This window comes from Parus major, chromosome 23 (genome assembly GCF_001522545.3).
Source record: "Parus major isolate Abel chromosome 23, Parus_major1.1, whole genome shotgun sequence".
Taxonomy (NCBI): domain Eukaryota; kingdom Metazoa; phylum Chordata; class Aves; order Passeriformes; family Paridae; genus Parus; species Parus major.
In genome coordinates, this window is record NC_031791.1 from 2,565,178 (window position 1) to 2,581,755 (window position 16,578).

A 16,578-nucleotide genomic window follows, 5' to 3' on the forward strand; every position below is an offset into this window, starting at 1 on the left:
CACCTGCCCAGCAGCAGCAGCAGGAAATCCAAAGGACCAGCAGAGACCCCTGAGCACCCCCAGTCCCAGCCTGGGAACCCTCCCTGGGGCAGGCCTGGGAGTTCCAGGGCTGGGGGGAGCTGGGAGCAGCTCCTGGCCCCGTTCCCTGTTCCACCAGCCCAGCCCTGCCTCACTCTCCCCAGTCAGCTTTGCCATCTCCTGCCTCCCCCTCATCCATCACAGAGAAGCTTTGAAACCTCTTTCAAGATTTCCCTTTCGTTTCCCCTTGCCTTTGATTCACTTCCAGGCGCCAGAAATTCCAGTGTGGCTTTGAACAAATATCCTTTGGTTTTTAAACTCACACAAAGCATCTGTGATTGGGCAAAAAACCCCGAACCTTCTCTCTGAACACCCCCCTTCCCACCAGGCTGTTTGGAGCACAGGGCACTGCTCCAGGATCAATGGGGTAATTTATTCTCTGACATTACACAGGGAACAACCTGATTTCCAAATTCCTTCATGCCAACTTCCAGCCTGAAGCACTTCTGTTATTTTTTTTCCCCTTTTAAGAACAGCTGACTTATCAAAACCAAGTTTTTCGAAGAGAAAAGCACAAGCTAAGCCACATTATAATAATTGAAGCTATTAATTACCTTTATGCCTTTCTTTTTTAAGGGAGATCTTTAATGCAGGTAATTCTGGCTAAAAGAGCTAATTTGACCTGCTCCATCATTTAAAGGATGATTATAAAATTAATTTAGAAAGACTGGGAGAAAGGCAAAGGAATAAAGGAGAGCAGGAAGAGATGGGTATTCCCCCTGTGCTCCAACTGGGAATTATCAAAGGAATAAGACTATTTTAAAAGTGTAGAAAGGCCTGATTGAGTTTTAAGCTTTTATAACCATTTATTGGATTTTCCAGATAAACTGTGGATATTCCAGCCTTTGAAGTGTCCCAGGCTGGGTTGGATGGGGCGTGGAACACCCTGGGATAGTGGAAGCTGTCCCTGCCCATGGCAAGGGGGTGGAATGGGATGGGATTTAAGGTCTCTTCCAACCCAAACCTCTCTATGATTCTGTGGGAATTCCAGGCAGTAAAGCAATCCTCAGACATGAACTGTCAACAGCATTTTGTTTATTCCTAATCCTCCAATATTTACTGATGCTCTGGGCATCTTCCTGATCCCCACTCCAAACCCAGCCACCAGAACAATCCCTGGGAGGCAAAAAATCAACCCAACCCCGCTGTGACACTGCCAAAACTGTTACAGCCAAGCCCAGCAGGAGCTGAAGAGATCCTGACCCGCCAGGACAGAAACTGTGCCAAGGAGCAAAGCTCAGCAATTCCCTGGATCCAGCCCCAGGATCTGCCTCCATCTGGGCTTTGGGCAGCCTCATCTGAGCTCAGACACTCACTGATGTGCCTGCTTTTAACAACTGATGGGACCAGGTTTCAGTCTGAGCCACAAAAATGTCCCCGTGCCAAGCTCCAGGGGCAGGCAGGAGAACTCTGGATCTGGAAGCCTGTGGAATTCATGATTATCACAGGAATCCCTCCCGTTCCTGCCTAACAGCCCATCCCCAGAGCCAGGTTTTGGACTAATTCCTTAAGGAAACATCAAGCCCTGGAAAGGAAAACCTTCCCCTGTCCTGAGGATGCTCAGTTGGGGTCTCACCCCTCAGATCTGACCCTGCTCAGGTGAGGCTGCAGTGATCAATCCCAAACTGCTGATAAGGAAAGCAATTCCCTCTCCCTTCAGGAATCCAACAGCTCCCAGGTGAACAGCTCAGGGATCCAGAACAGAAAACTGACTCTGCACTTTCCTCCTCATCCCACTGATCCCTGCCAGGGCACCTTTAGCTTTTTAAGCAGCAGCAGCAAAGCAAACAACAGGAACAGGGGTCAATTTTTGCCACAGTAACTGCAGGGATGGGACTTGAGGACAAGAGGCCCCCAAGCCTGGACTAGAGCTGGGAAATTGAGAAGTTTGGCTTAATTTTAAATAGACAGATATGGGGTTGTACTCCAGATGTGTCAAAACACAGAGGTCCCTGATACTTATGGAGATGTCAAGATGAACAAATACAACAGAGTACTGAGAAAACACCACAGGAGTAACAGATGCAAAGCCCAGCTCTGAAAACACAACAGGATTAACAGATACAACAACCCAGCTCTGAAAACACATCAAGATTAACAAATACCAGCTCTGAAAACACAATTCAAATTCCTAACTTCAAGGGTTTTTCCATGCTGTGGCCACACTTTGTTTCCTCTGCCCTCTGAAAAGGAACTGAACCAATGCACTCTAGTGTTTCTCTACTCTTTGAAGGCTGATGTTTTCCTCTCCTGATGCTCAGACATCCTTCAAAAAGTAATTTTAACGGCAGAGGGATGAATTCAGCATGGAATGGATCCATCAGTGGTGATTCCCAGCTCCAGGGAGTGATGGAAAGTGAGCCCAGGGAAGGGGCACATGCTGGGATCCAGGAGCAGCAGCAGCAAACCCAGCCAGGGAAAAGCCAGCAGGCAAAGAGCATTTAAACCAGATTTTGTGAGGCAGCTGACATCTGAAAACAAAGTGATTCCATCCTTGAAACAACTTGTAAATAGCAGAAAAACATCCCTGAGTGGGGCCTGGAGAAAGCCCAGCAGGGAGAGGCCTTTGAAAGCAGCCGAGGTGTCTGCACTGCTCCCTTTGAAGCTGCAGATAAGGGAGGGTGCAGAACACGAGTGTTATCAGCTCCAGCAGACACATCCTGACACCAAAACGCAGCTCCCTGGATCCCTGTGCAAAGGGAGACCTCCCTGCACAGGTCCCAGAAATGACAGGAATTGGTGTCTGAACATGAAACAACGTGCTGGGAAGGCACAGACAGCTCCTGGAACACCTCGGAGTGAAGGCACTGATCTTTCCCACCAACGTTTGTCCAAATCCTTGCTTTAGCTGGGAGAAATCAGTGTTCAGCTATGACAGTGTTGTAAAGAGAATCCCAAATATCCCATTTTTTACAACCCAAAACATCGTCTGCACTTACTTAAAGCCTCCTTCTCCTGCCAAATCTGGGTATTATTCACTGCTTTACAGTCTATATTTTGGGTCACATCCTGAAGAAGGTTCCAATATTTTTCTCAGCTTCCAGCCAGGCGTGTCACACTCAGTCTCAGCCTCAAAAAAATCCTCTTTTTAGATTACAGCTATTAAGGCTTCTTGCAAAAACCTCTTTTTTTTTCACTCTTCCAACGTGTGTTTGCAGCACAAACACAGAAAGAAATTAAGAAGTAATGACCTGCAGGGATTTTTTTCCCTCCACTATCACAGGCTTGGGATTCAGGAGCAGACACCAGTGTGCTTTCCTTTGGGATCTTTGCCCTTGAGGTGACCAAACAACAAAGAAGGGACAAATTGGGATAAAAAAGACAATTGAACCATTACCAGGTCATTTTCAGCCTAAAAGCATCTCCTTCCCAGTCTGAATAGTCATTAAAAGCTTTCCACTATGCAGCAAATGGAATTCATCATGTTAATGCATGGAAAAATGAGACTGGGGGGAGAGTGGGAATGGGATCTGATCCTGTTTGATTGGTGAAGGGGAGAGGTCATGGGGCCGTTGTCACAGGAGTTTCTCTCCCCTGCCATGTCCCAGGGCAGGATTTGGGAAGAAGATGTTTCCCAGGAGAAGGAATGGCAGGCAGGAGCAGGGGAAAGTGGGTTCTGCTGTTCCACACTCAGCCATGACCTCAGGAAGGAGCTGAAACCTTCCTTCCTGAATACCCACAGACCATGGAACTCCTCCATATCTCACCTTTCTTCCAGCATTCCCAGTTATTTCTGCAGTGCCAGGAGCTCTGTGATGATGTGGGAGCACGAACCTCTCTGTCCAAAGCATTCCCAATCCCTGAACTTCCCAACATCACCGAGGATCCTCAGGTCTGGTTGGAATTCCCTTGGGAAATCATTAGCTCTGCCTCCCAGAAAACAGGGAGAAACAAATTCCTGACCTACAAATTCCTGCTCTTCACAGAGGAAATCCATGTTCAAATCAACTCTGGAGATCAGGAATTCCAAAGGCTGGAAGGTTCCCACCACTGCTGCCAGGAATTGGAACTGCTCTGGTTCCAGCTTCTCCAGAATGTTCTCGGCAGGGAATGCACCTTCCAAGAGAAAAGGGGATTTTGCAGGAAGACCATTTCCCACTAAAGCAAAGTTTCTGGACTTTGAAGCCTTTGTGGAATTCGTTTCCAATTAAAAGCACATAAACACTTGGGAAGAAAAATGACGGGATTAAATAAGGAACTTGATTTTGCAGATTCCAAAGAGGATGTAACTGACATTGAAATAAGGATTTCAAAAGCCACCTCATCCATGTTTCCCAGTCTTTTGGAAAACACTTCCTATGGAAGAAAAACATCTGAACATTACAAATAAAGCCAGGAGTTCTTGCAGTAAGGAAGCTCCAATCATTGCACAGGGAAAGGAAACTTTCCCATTTTTCTGGGTTTTAAGTGATGATGAAAGGAGTTCAAGACGCACAAAAACCTTCCCAGCTCCAGCCTCGTGCATGCCCAGGGCAGGATAATTCTTGTCAACTTGCAAATAAAAGCAATTACAGCCTGGAGAAACTCTGCTGGAGAGTGGCAAGTGTGAGATGAGAATCACTGGGGAGCAATCTGCTTTTCAGAATCCCTGGGAGGAACAGCAGCTGCTGGAGAGGCTCGGGGGGCAGAGTGGGACCATCCTCGGCTCCCACCCACGTTGGGATGCCAGGAAAAGCCTGCAGGACCCTGAAGAGCCATCCCAGAAAGCTGCACAGGAAGCAGCAGCAGGAACACATCCCAAACCACAAAATCCTAGCTCTGGAGGCAGAGCCCTTCCATGGACTTCACAGGCAGCTCCGAGATGAAAAGTGGGAGCTGTAAGCTCCGAGGCCACCACGGCAGGATCAGAAGCTGCTTTGATATAAAGAAAATGGGTTGGTTCATTAGGAGCCCACACTGAGGAGTTTTTCACCACCCAACATCAGTGCCATGTAAAGCTCTGACCTCCAGAACCTGAGCACAAGGCGTGTGGAGAGAGCAGGGCTGGCCAGAGGATGGAATGAGAGGCATCCAGAGGAATCCCAGAGCATCCCAGAGCTTCAGCGACCTTTGGGAACCACTTAGGAGACAGATTCAGGAGGAAGAGAGGGAAGGATCAGCTGAACATAGTGAGAGGAAAAGGAACGTTTGAGGAGCTGCTGTAACACTGATGGCTCCTTCAAAAACCTCCCCTGAACTCTGCTCTCTGCAGGAACAGGGAAACCAGAGAACATGGGAATGACAGAACTCCAGGAATGCTGCTCCAGAAAGGGCTGGTGGCCCCAAGGGGTCTCAGGAACATAGGAATGAGAGAGAATTTTAGAAATGCTCTTCCAGAAAGGGCTGATGGCTCTGGAGGGTCTCAGGAAGAGAAACAAAGAGAGAACTTCAGAAACTTCCTGCTCCATCAAGGGCTGATGGCCCCAAAGGGCCCCCTGGGCTGAGCTCCAGAAAAAAAACCATAAAATCAAGCAGAGAAACCTGGAATTCCAGGGCTCTTGGTTCTCTCAGGCTCACCTGGTGCATGGGTACTTTTGTTTTCACCCACTGCCCAACATCTGGAGCACAGTGAGGTGCCTTCACATGTGGCACAGCTGTGCCAGAAGTGTGAGCAATAATTCACATGCAATGTGTTGGGACAGGTTCCTTTCCCAGGAAATCACGGGACGAAGCCAAAAGGAAATCTACACAAATTAAGTGAAAAAACAGAGAAGGAAAGCTTTTGTGCCAGGGAGGAAAATGCAGCACCCAGGCTGGAGAGGCAAAATGAAGATGAGGCACTGAGGGGGAGGAACTGAACTCAGACAGGAATAAACTCCCTGGATTGGGCCGTTCCTCACTTGCAGCCCTGCTTCTCCCACTGCATTCCCTCAGCATGGGATTATCAATAAAAAACTGAGGAGCAGAAACTGGTTCCCAGGGGGAATGACAAGGGAAGGCTCAAAGAGTGGGAGGCACTCGGGGCAATGTGACAGCTGATTCAACTTTCCTAAAATAAATCCAGAACGACTCGGAGCATTCTGTGCTCTAAAGCCCACGACACCAGGATAAAGCAGCAACAGCAGCACAATTCCCAACAAAAATCCCAGTCCCTCCCACCCACACAAAACACAACATGGATACAAAAGATCTGGACCTCATTATTAAAGCAAGCATCTCCATCCTAAAAGTAAATTTTGCATTTAAATTTCACAATCGGAAACATCTCCCAGAGCTCCAGAAGAGCCCAGGCAGGCTCTGTCAGAAACACATTTTGGGCTGTTCTGGGTGTTCAGTCTGACAGGTTTTGGGGTGTGAGGCTCTGAGCAGGTGCCACAAATCAGGGACAACCAGCAGCAATTCCCGATAGCCTCAGCACCGGGAATTCCCAGCTCCAGCAGGTCCTGGCACAAAGCACACCATCAGGAATGACTCAAGCTGCTCGGGGGGATTTACAGGGAGGAACTGCATGAATCCTGCCAGATCTTTCAGAGACAAAGCGAAGGGAAGAGAACCCCAAGTCAGGAAGACAAGAAAAAGTCTGGGGGTGAGGATGCCAGCGCATCCCAGATCCCCAGAGTGGACTGGGTTGGAAGGGACCTCAAAGATGTCACAATGACTCACACAGACACAGCTCCCCTGTGACAGAGAAAAACTGGTTTTATTCTTCCAACTTCAGTATTTACAGATTCTGGGCAATGGCCAGGGATTGGATAGTCAGGTTAGCACCTTCCCAATCACACTGGTCGTGTGAGACGTCCATCAAAGGACGTGTAGCAGAAAGAATGAATACATATCTGTGTTTACAGTCACTGTCCTGGGAAAGTTCATAGAAATTATGTCAACAAGATCAAAAAACTGAGTTTCTGAGCAACACAAAGATCCTCTTGCTCCCACTTGAGCATCCCACACCATGGGGACAGGGCAGGATCACACCTGGATGGCCCAAAGGAGAACAGGGCAGTGCTTCCCATTTCACCTCCCAGGCTGGAGAGCCCACCTTGCCCAATCCCACAGGCTCATCCCACCTTCCCCCTCCTGCTCCCTGCTCAGCAGGATTTTATTTCTCACCTGTCAAGGCAATTTGGGCCCAAGGCTCCCCAGCAGAGCCGTGGGAGCAGCTGAAAGAGCTGGAAATGTGTGATTTTATTAATCTGTTTCAAACAGCTCCTGCGCTGCTGCTGCTCTGCCTGGCACAGCCCTTTCCCTTGGAATTCTTCCTGCAGGATTTGCATCCAACAGGATGGGGAGCAAAGGAAACCCAGCTCAGGATTTTCCAGGCTGTGGATCAATGTGAAGGCACTTAAAGCAAGCTGGCTCATTTAAAAAAAAAAAACCACAAAAAAACACCCTAAAAACCCCCAAAAATCAATTTTTAAAGCCAGGAGGGTGAATAATAATGCAAGTTTTTCTAAGATTAGGTCAAGTCAAGGTTACTTGAAGTGCTGAGTTAATGGGCTCATAAATACCATCATTAGGTGCCATTCCATAGCTTGGAAACACACAGGAATTATCCTCCTGATGGAACTGGATTTTGTTTATTCGTGCCCAGCCCTGGCCATGACTAAAACTACTCCGAATGCTCAGAAAATGAAATATTTGGAATATTCAGCTGCAGGAGGCTTCAAGAGAATTGGCTGCAAGTCTCTGTGCCCTATTACCAATAATTAAAACCCTTTTTTTTTGTAAGCAGAAGGGGGAAAAAGGGGTTTGGGCTCTCTTTTCCTGCTGAATCACATCATCATGGTTAAAGATGAGATAGGAGCAGGTTTTTTCCCCCTACGGGCAAAAATTATTGAGAACTGACTCATCTGAATTTAATTACCAGGCCAGCTCAGAGAGATGAAATTCCAAACAAGACTTCTTTGCAATTCTGCTTGTGGGACTGCAAAGTTTCCTTCAGGAATGCGAAATGAGATCCCCTGGAATGGGCTGGGGCTGGCTCGTGTGGATGGGGAAATCAGGGATGTGAAATTCAGGGATGCACCTCAAAAAGCAGGAACAGCTTCTGCCAGGGGACCCCAGAGCTCATCCAGGGAAAGGCAGCACCAGGGATGCAGCACATGGACCCTGGAGGGGGAGCAGGGATGTAAATCCATCATTTTTCCCTCCAACACACCCCAAAGTGACACCTGTAAAACTTAAACCAGGCTTTCATCTCAGTTTTAAAGACTGTGTGTGCAGGCTCAGCTCAAAGCCAGGCTTAAATTCCCCACAACTGGCATTTTTAAAGTTGTTTCCCAGCTGTATTTACGAGATTTTATTTTATTTTATTTTATTTTATTTTATTTTATTTTATTTTATTTTTTATATTATTTTATTTTATATTTTATTTTATATTTTTTATTTTATTTTATATATTTTTTCTTTTATTTAATATTTAATATTTTGTTTTATTTTATATTTTGTTTTATATTTTATTTTATATATTTTATTTTATTTTATTTTATTTTATTTTATTTTATTTTATTTTATTTTATTTTATTTTATTTTATTTTATTTTATTTTATTTTATTTTANATTTTATTTTATTTTATTTTATTTTATTTTATTTTATTTTATTTTATTTTATTTTATTTTATTTTATTTTATTTTATTTTATTTTATTTTCTATCAGGTTCCCTCTGCCAGGCTTTGTTTTATTTTTGACATGACAAGACACAGCTCTTGGCTCCACACACCTCCAGGCTGAATAATGTTTCTTAACCAGCTCCATCCATCTTCCCAGCCAGCACAGCTGAGTGCCTACACACCAACAGTGCCCTAAAATATTAATGCATTCTAATAAAACCAGCCCAGGCTTTTTTTTTCATCAAGCAGCAACATCTAATTTTCCAGGGGGGCCTGGGAATAGTAAACAATTGGAACGTGGTAAATGGCAACTTCCCTCCCATCAATACACCCAAAACACTCCAATCCTGTTCCCTCAGAACTGCCAGCCAAGATAAATCACTCAAATAAATGGGATTTGCAACAGGATCCTCACAAATAATCACAATTTAACTGGCTGCTGATAATCCCAGGCAGCACCTGATCATTTCAAATGCTTCATTCTTCCCTTCCAGAGGGATGCTGGGTTTAAATCCAACTTCCAGGACCTTCCACTTGCTGCCAGTCAGGACTTTTAACCATTTGCTGAGTGCAGTCCCCATGTCTCTTGCTATAAAACCAACATCAGGAACACATCAAATTCCCTCTGTGGTTCCTTATTTCTCCTGCCTTCAGAGCACAGGGGTAGCTCCTGAATACTGGAAATACTGGCCTTTATCCCAAATCGAAGCAATATTTCTGAGAGCATTTTCCAGGCAGCCCCTGGGATGAGAAGGGGGTTGGAATTCTGTCTCCTGTCCCAGGGCCAAGCAGATCTGGTGAAACATTTCCAGAAGTTCATCAACAGCAATGGGTTTATCAATAACCAGAACACTGAGCAAAAGCAAGGCTTGAGTGTGGCAGGGTTTGAGGGGTTCTCAGAGGTTGGGTGATTTTATTTGTGGTTTTTTATTACTCTTCTTCCACCCAGCCACACCATGGACTCTGATTGCAGACACCAGAATTCACAGCAGCCAGTGCTCACTGCGGCGTTCGCCAAGCAAATGCCAAGTTTCAGAAGGAAGCCACTGGGAACAACTGGGAATTTCCTCTCCTCCAGGCACCAACTGCTCTCTCTGACCACCCTGTGAAGTTTGGCTCTGCCCACACAAGCACCACCCCAAGTGTCCTACAAGGAATTTACACCAGCAGGAACCTACCAGAGCGAGGATCCCTCTGTGCCAGCGACTTCCAGGACATCGTATCCATCCTCCAGCTGGAAGTCCATGAACACCAGAGCAATGGTGTCCCCAGGCTCGGCCAGGATGGTCCAGGTGCAGTCTGCATTGTTGCCATACTCCAGGGGGAAGTGAGGGCTGGAGATGATCCCGCTCTGGCCCCGCAGGGTCCCTCCGCAGGCGTCGTCGGCTGTAACACAACGCAAGGGGTGAGCCTCGAACTGCCCAAAGATCCAGCCCAAAGTCAGAGCCAAAGCCCCCTGCTTTGCTCAGGGGGGTTCACTGCCCATGCTGAAGGATGGAGATGTGGAGGGATGCAAAATCCATCAGGATCAGCCAGGGGTTGATTCCTGGCAAGTGTTGGCTCGTTTCCCACCAAGCTCTCGGCTTGATTTTAAACACCCCCAGTGCCAGAGCTGCTCCCAGCTCTCCTGAGGAGCCTGTTCCCAGCACATCTCCCTGTCAAACACATTTCCTCACTTGTTCTTGCCCGAATTTCCTGTCCTACCACTTAATCCCAGGATCATTTAGGTTGGAAAAGCCCTCCAGGACCCTCGATCCTCACCTTGTCCCCAGAGCACTGAGTGCCACCTCCAGGGATGGGGACTCCAAACCTCCCTAAGCAGCTCCTTCCAATTCCTCACCACACTTTCCATGAGGAAATTCCTCCTGATGTCCCTTTTTCCTGATTAGGATCCCCTGAGATTTCTCCTGGAATTTTCCTCCCATCCATGCCCAGCAAAGAGGAGGAAAATCCCAGGAGACAGTGAACACTCTCCCATCACAGCAGGTTCCCAGCTCAGATCCCAGCACCTTCCTGAGCCACAGAAACATCCCCAAGGGCTGGGACAATGGGCCTTGGCAATAAAAACACCACATTTAAAAGAATCCTGATGGGAAAAGGAGTGGAGCATCCCTCTGCCTCACATGTCTGTGAGTTTTTAAGGAAACTGTTGTGGCTGCCAAAATTAGAGTGGGGAAACTTAACCCCTTGTACTGACAGCTCCTGGCCCTGTGCTGCATCTCCTGCTTCCCACAGGTGCTCCCCTGCATTTCCTGAGCAGGAGCTGTCAGAGCAATACAAAGAGGAGGATCTGAAGGGAATGGCAGGGAGGTGGAGGAAAACAGGAACAAATTCCTGCTCAGGAGGCAGCAGCAGCTCAGCTTTTCTTGGGAATGAGGCAGAGCAAAGCCTGGTGACTTCACAAGGTGAGCTGGGGCAGCGTTCTAGACACTCCAGCCAAGGAGCCTGGGGCTTCACATGACAAACACTTCTTTCCACCACAAACCATCCTTTCCAACAGCCCTTCCAGACTGAGGTTTCCCCAGCTGGAACGTGTTGGGCAGGACCCCTCCACGAGGAGTCTCTGTTGCCCTGAAAACTCAGCTTCTGAGCTTGCTGCCATGGTTTTCTAAAGACTTTCCCAGGACAGTAACTGTAAACATAGATATGTGTACATTCTTTCTGTTCCACGTCTTGTGATGGGCATCTCTCATGGCCAGTGCAGGGGGAAAGTGTTATCCTGACCATCCCATCCCTGGCTGGGGTTAGAAACCTATAAATCCTGGGAGGAAAAATAAACTTTCTCTTCTTTTCACCACACCTCGACCTGTGTCTGTGTGATCTGTCCATCTTCAGCAGTAACAAGCCTCCTCAGCCCCCAGGCCCCGGGCAGGGCCGTGCCCAGTGCCAGCAGCAGCTCCAGGACAGAGATGCATCTCTGACTGAGGAAAGCTGAGAGGTAAAGCCCCAGCCAGGCTGTGCCAGCCTCTCTCCTGAGATGGCAATGCCACTGAGCAGCTCCCAGGGCCACCAGGCACTGCTGGGACCGTGCCACCCCCTTCCAGCCCGAGCTGGCACCTCCCAGCACAGATCAGACCTTTCCCCCCGGCCTGGAAGTGTCCAAGGCCAGGCTGGATGGGGTTTAGAGCAGCTTGGGATAGTGGGAGGGAGACATCTTTAAGGTCCCTTCCAACCCACACCATGCTGGCATTCTGTGCCCAGCCAGGGGTGGCACTTGCTGGGAATCACAGAGCTCACGGCAAGAGCAAAGAATACAACTGAGAAGGCAGCCATGGAAAATCCTGGTCCATTCCAGCAGCCCAAATGAGGTCTGGAAAAGGCCACCAACATCCTGACTCAGTGCTCTGCTCCCTGGCACAGTGACCTGTTCCCAGAGAAGCTGCCCCTGCATCCCTGGCAGTGTCCCAGGCCAGGCTGGACTGTCCTTGGAGCCACCTGGGGCAGTGAAAGGTGTCCCTGCCCATGGGATGAGATGATCCTTAAACTCCCTCCCATTCCAAACCATTCCATGATCCTATTTGCTGCACCATCAGTGAATTAATTCTAGACACTGAGGATTTGTGTTCAAATCACAAATAAATTTAGGCTGGAAGATCCCTCATTTAGGCCCAAAGAAATCCTTTGAACTTGGATGGATCCTGCACAGGATACACAGATCCACAGAAAACTCCAAACCACCCCCCTGGACTGGAAGGAGCAGGAGGGGCTGGAGAACAGGCTGAAGAATTTTCATTCAGTGCCACACTAGAATTCTTCAACAAGGGACTCCTCTGCTTTAATGCAAATTCACAGGAACCCAGGACCCAGCCAAAGGCAAGGTGGTTTGGTTTTTTTATTATATCTATTATTAAGAGGGGAGTTCTTAATTTAAATTCCTTGACAATTTTTTCATTGCAAAAGGTATTCCCTTCCCATCCACCTCCAAACACACACTCCCTCGGTGTGTAGAGGCTGTTATTGCTTCAACATATCCTACAATCTTCCAAAATCTTCCTGAGCAGCCTCCAATTATTCTGGGCACGGCACAGCCTCAGCAGCTGCTGGAGTTACAGTAAGACAGAGCTTTTTTATTTTTTTAATCTCTTTTAATGAGATTATGCAGATTTGATATGCCCAAAATGGAGCTCCACAAATGTTCCCAACTTTTCCTCTGGCTTTGCTGAGTTTTTACTCCACCACCCACCAGAACCATAAACCCACCAGTTCTGTTTCAATTCAGCAAAAACTCTGGGCAAAGGCTTCTCTCTGTGTGCATGGAAGTGTTTTCCCAACAGCTTGGGATGTTTTGGGATCGTTTTCCAGTGCTCCCAGGGCTTTGCTTTGCTGCAGGCTCACTGGCACAGATGAGGGCAGAACAGGAGGCAGCTGCTGGGAATTCTGCCTCCAGCATTCCAGCCACCAGGATAAAAATACAGCTGGACCTGTGGGGCTCAGCCTAAGCCCTGTTTAGGCTCAGAACTTGGCCTCGTTTCACTCCTGAGAGCAGATTGGGCAGGAAATGTGTGAAACACACTGGGAGAACATTCCAGGGATTTCTGCATGGATGGGATTTTTCCAGGGATGGGATAAACCTCAGCCTAGCCCAGGCTTCACAGCCAGTCAGGACTTCCAGTTCTGGTGGCAAATTCCCAAATTCCACACCTCCTGCCCCAGGTGCTGTTCTCCTCCACAGCAGCCAAGGTGGCATCCTTGGGGAGATCCCAGCATTTCCAGCCCTGGTGCCAGGCCAGCAGGGACAGAACCCAGCACACGCAGCCTGAACTGATGGATCTGTGCTGAGAGGATCAATTCTGATCCAGCTGTGCTTCCCAAACTGCAGCTGAGGTATAAATCTGCCCACACATCTCACTGAGCCACTCCTGATCCCGCTGGAATTCCCTGCTCCTTTCCTTTCCCCCTGGGTTTGTGCTCGTCCTTTACAAGAAAACTTTGTAATTCCAAAGTTTGTGATTCCAAAGAATTACCCTGAGTTGGGTAAAAGGAGTGCAGCCAATTCCCATGGAGGAGGAATGATGAAGGTGAGCCCAGCATTCCAACACTCTCCCATCCCAGCAAATCCTCTCCTGGATTCCTCCTCTTTCCCACCACGAATTTCTCTTTGATTCTTTCAACGCATCAAGACCAGAGCAGAGGCAAAGCTGCCAGTACAAAATGTCACAAAGCAAGGGAAAAGCAGGAAAGAAAAAGCAGAAGGAAGAATCAGGAGTAGAATCCTCCACCACCTCTCCGCTATCCTGGAGAGAAGGGGAGAGGAGAGGGAAGGGCAGAGTCCCCAAACATTCTCCTTTCAAGTGACTTGGGACAGGTCTATTCCCAAGAAAGCTCCCCAGTTTTAACCTACACACCCTGAGAGCACTTTTCTTCCCAATTTATCAGGATCCCATCCCCAACTTCCATTAGAAAATGAAATAACACCTACAAATCCATTTAATAAACTTCCCAATAGCCACCACCAATAAGGGAATTTTAAGAGAATTACAATCTACACAGGCCACAAAGATCTCTTTGCTTTCAGGGCAAGTTAAATTTATTAAATATATTTATTCTCCTTCAGGCAAGAGCTTTGGAATCATCCTTTTCCCTGCAGAAAAAAAGGGAAAACCTTTTTGATAGGAAGCAAATCCTTTTGCCTTTTGCTCCAAGAGAAATCTGTGTCCCCAGTTTATCAGCCAAGCACAACTGGGACACTCCTGGGAGCCCAGAGATGTCTTCAAACCCACCCTCTGCAGCCTGGCTTTGAGGGGTTGCTTTCCTGGAACAGGATTTAAATGTTCCAGGAGAACATTTCTCCTGGAAAAAAAACATTTCAAGTGCAACTTGTGAGGCAAAGTCTTGAAGGATCAGGAATCAGGACCAAATCCATCAGAAAAGTGGCTGCCTCAGGAAGCAGCAGGCACAGCTCCACCAGAGCAGCTGAAAAGCACATTTTGTGCTGCCCTTGGAACCATTCCCTGGATTTTCCTCCATCCTGGGGCTGCCCAGGTGCCACCAGCCCCAGTGCTGGACTCCAGACTGGAAGGGCAGCCCTGAAATCCAACATGAGTTTGGCAGTTCAGGATGGAAATGCAAAACTGGGCTTTTCCTCCAGCTGGAGAGGGGATCTCAGGAATGGAAATGATGCCAACCCTCAGCTGGGGTTAGGATTAATCCCTCCCTTCCTCCCCAGGGTTTCCTCCACAAATGCTGAACGGAGCTGGCCAAGGAGAAGACTCTGGGAAATGCTGGCAGAGGGAGCTGCTCCATCCAAGCAGGGAACTCCCTTTTCTCCCAACAAGGTGCTGCTTTGCTCATTCTCAAAATGGAATTTCAGGGAATTTCAGCTTTAGAGTGTCCAGAGGAGGGGCAGGAATGGTGAAGGGGCAGGAGGGGCAGCTGAGGGCACTTAGGGGTGTTCAGCTGGAGAGGGGGAGATCAAGGGCAGAGCTCAGAGGGGCTGCAGACCCTCCTGATGGAATATTAGGATGGATTTAGGGACAGGTTCTTCCCACAGAGGGAATGGGAACTTTCCCAAGGCTGCCAGAGCTCCAGGAGAGCGTGGACACCGCTCTCAAGGTTGGATTTTGGGGTGGTCTGTGCAGGGCCAGAAGCTGGAATCAATGATCCTTCATCCCTTGATTCTTGGAGTATTTTCACCTCCAGTGAAAATCAAAAAAGGGAATTAAAAAATAAAGAAAGTATTATAAAAGTGACAAAGACTGTCCTAATTTGAAGGACAAGCAGAGAAAAGTATCATAACTGATAATAAAAAACCACCAGGGATAAGCAGCCCTCTCTCAAGTCACTGAGCACCTCCTCACACTCCCTAAATGCTCCTGGCCCCAAACCAGCAGGGAAGTGCCCAAAAAAAATCCCCACTGGGAGGCACAACACATCTCTGCACCGTGTAACTGATCCAAGGGAGCATTAAAAACATCCCAAGCAAACAGAATTTGCTCACTTTAAACTCCAGCTCCACGGCCCAGCTTTGAGGGGCTGATTGATTGCACAGGCAGAGTCAATGAAAAGAATCAATAGGAGATGCTCTGCTGAAGTACACAAGAAATCGAGGGGAAAAGACTTCAAGAGCAGCAGCAAATGTTTCTGGTAGAACAACACAGACATTTGTGTATTTACAGACTCTTCAGCCCCCATGGGAGCACAATTAGCAAGGCACTCTCTGGACTGATAAAGGAATTTGAAGTTTCCCTGCCCCTAAAGTGGCAAGAAGTTGGTTTTTGTTTTCAGTCCCCTACAGCATCCCCGAGCCAGGAAACCACAGAGGGACAATCACCCTGGGATGTGCCACAGGAGAGGGAATCTGCTGCTGGAAAGCTGAAAAGTCCCATTCCCAGTGTCTGAGCTGGAAAATCTGCAGTTTTTGGTAGGTGCTTGACCTTTTGGATAATCATGGAATCATGATTGGTTTGGGTTGGGAAGGAGCTTAAGGATCATCTCATTTCACCCCATTCCATGGGCAGGGACACCTCCCACTATCCCAGGTTGCTCCAACCTGGCCTTGGACACGTCCAGGATCCAGGGGCCACCACAGCTTCTCCAGGAAATCAATCCCAACACCTCACCACCTTCAGAGGGAGGAATTTCCTCCTAGATTTCATCTAAACCTACTCTCTTTCCATTTAAAGCCATCTCCCCTTGCCCTGTCACTTGTAAAATTGGGGTTTTCCCCACTTTAGACCAAGAAACTGCAGCTGAAGCAGCTGGGCCACATTGCCAACACTCCAAGCCCTTCACAACCTTCCCATTATCCCCCTAAACCCCCATTAAAACAGATTAACCACAACCCAAAACCATCAGGCACACCACCTTCACTTTCCCCCTTTAGGGCTGGTTTTTTAAGGGTCAGTTCTTAAGGGTCGGTTTTTAAGGCCTGGTTTTTAAGGTTTGGTTTTAAGGGTCGGTTTTTAAGGGCTGATTTTAAGGGTTGGTTTTTAAGTACTGGTTTTAGGGGTTGGTTTTAAGGGTTGGTTTTTA

General features: G+C 47.8%; 1 protein-coding gene across 1 annotated transcript in view; it reads right to left on the reverse strand.

Moving 5' to 3' along the window:
* Positions 1-16,578, reverse strand: part of CSMD2 (CUB and Sushi multiple domains 2) — a 258,061-nt gene that overhangs the window by 183,849 nt on the left and 57,634 nt on the right. Inside the window, exon 5 of the mRNA XM_033519645.1 lies at positions 9,786-9,993. Coding sequence (XP_033375536.1) covers positions 9,786-9,993 — 208 coding nt within the window. The remainder of the gene's footprint in view (positions 1-9,785; positions 9,994-16,578) is intronic.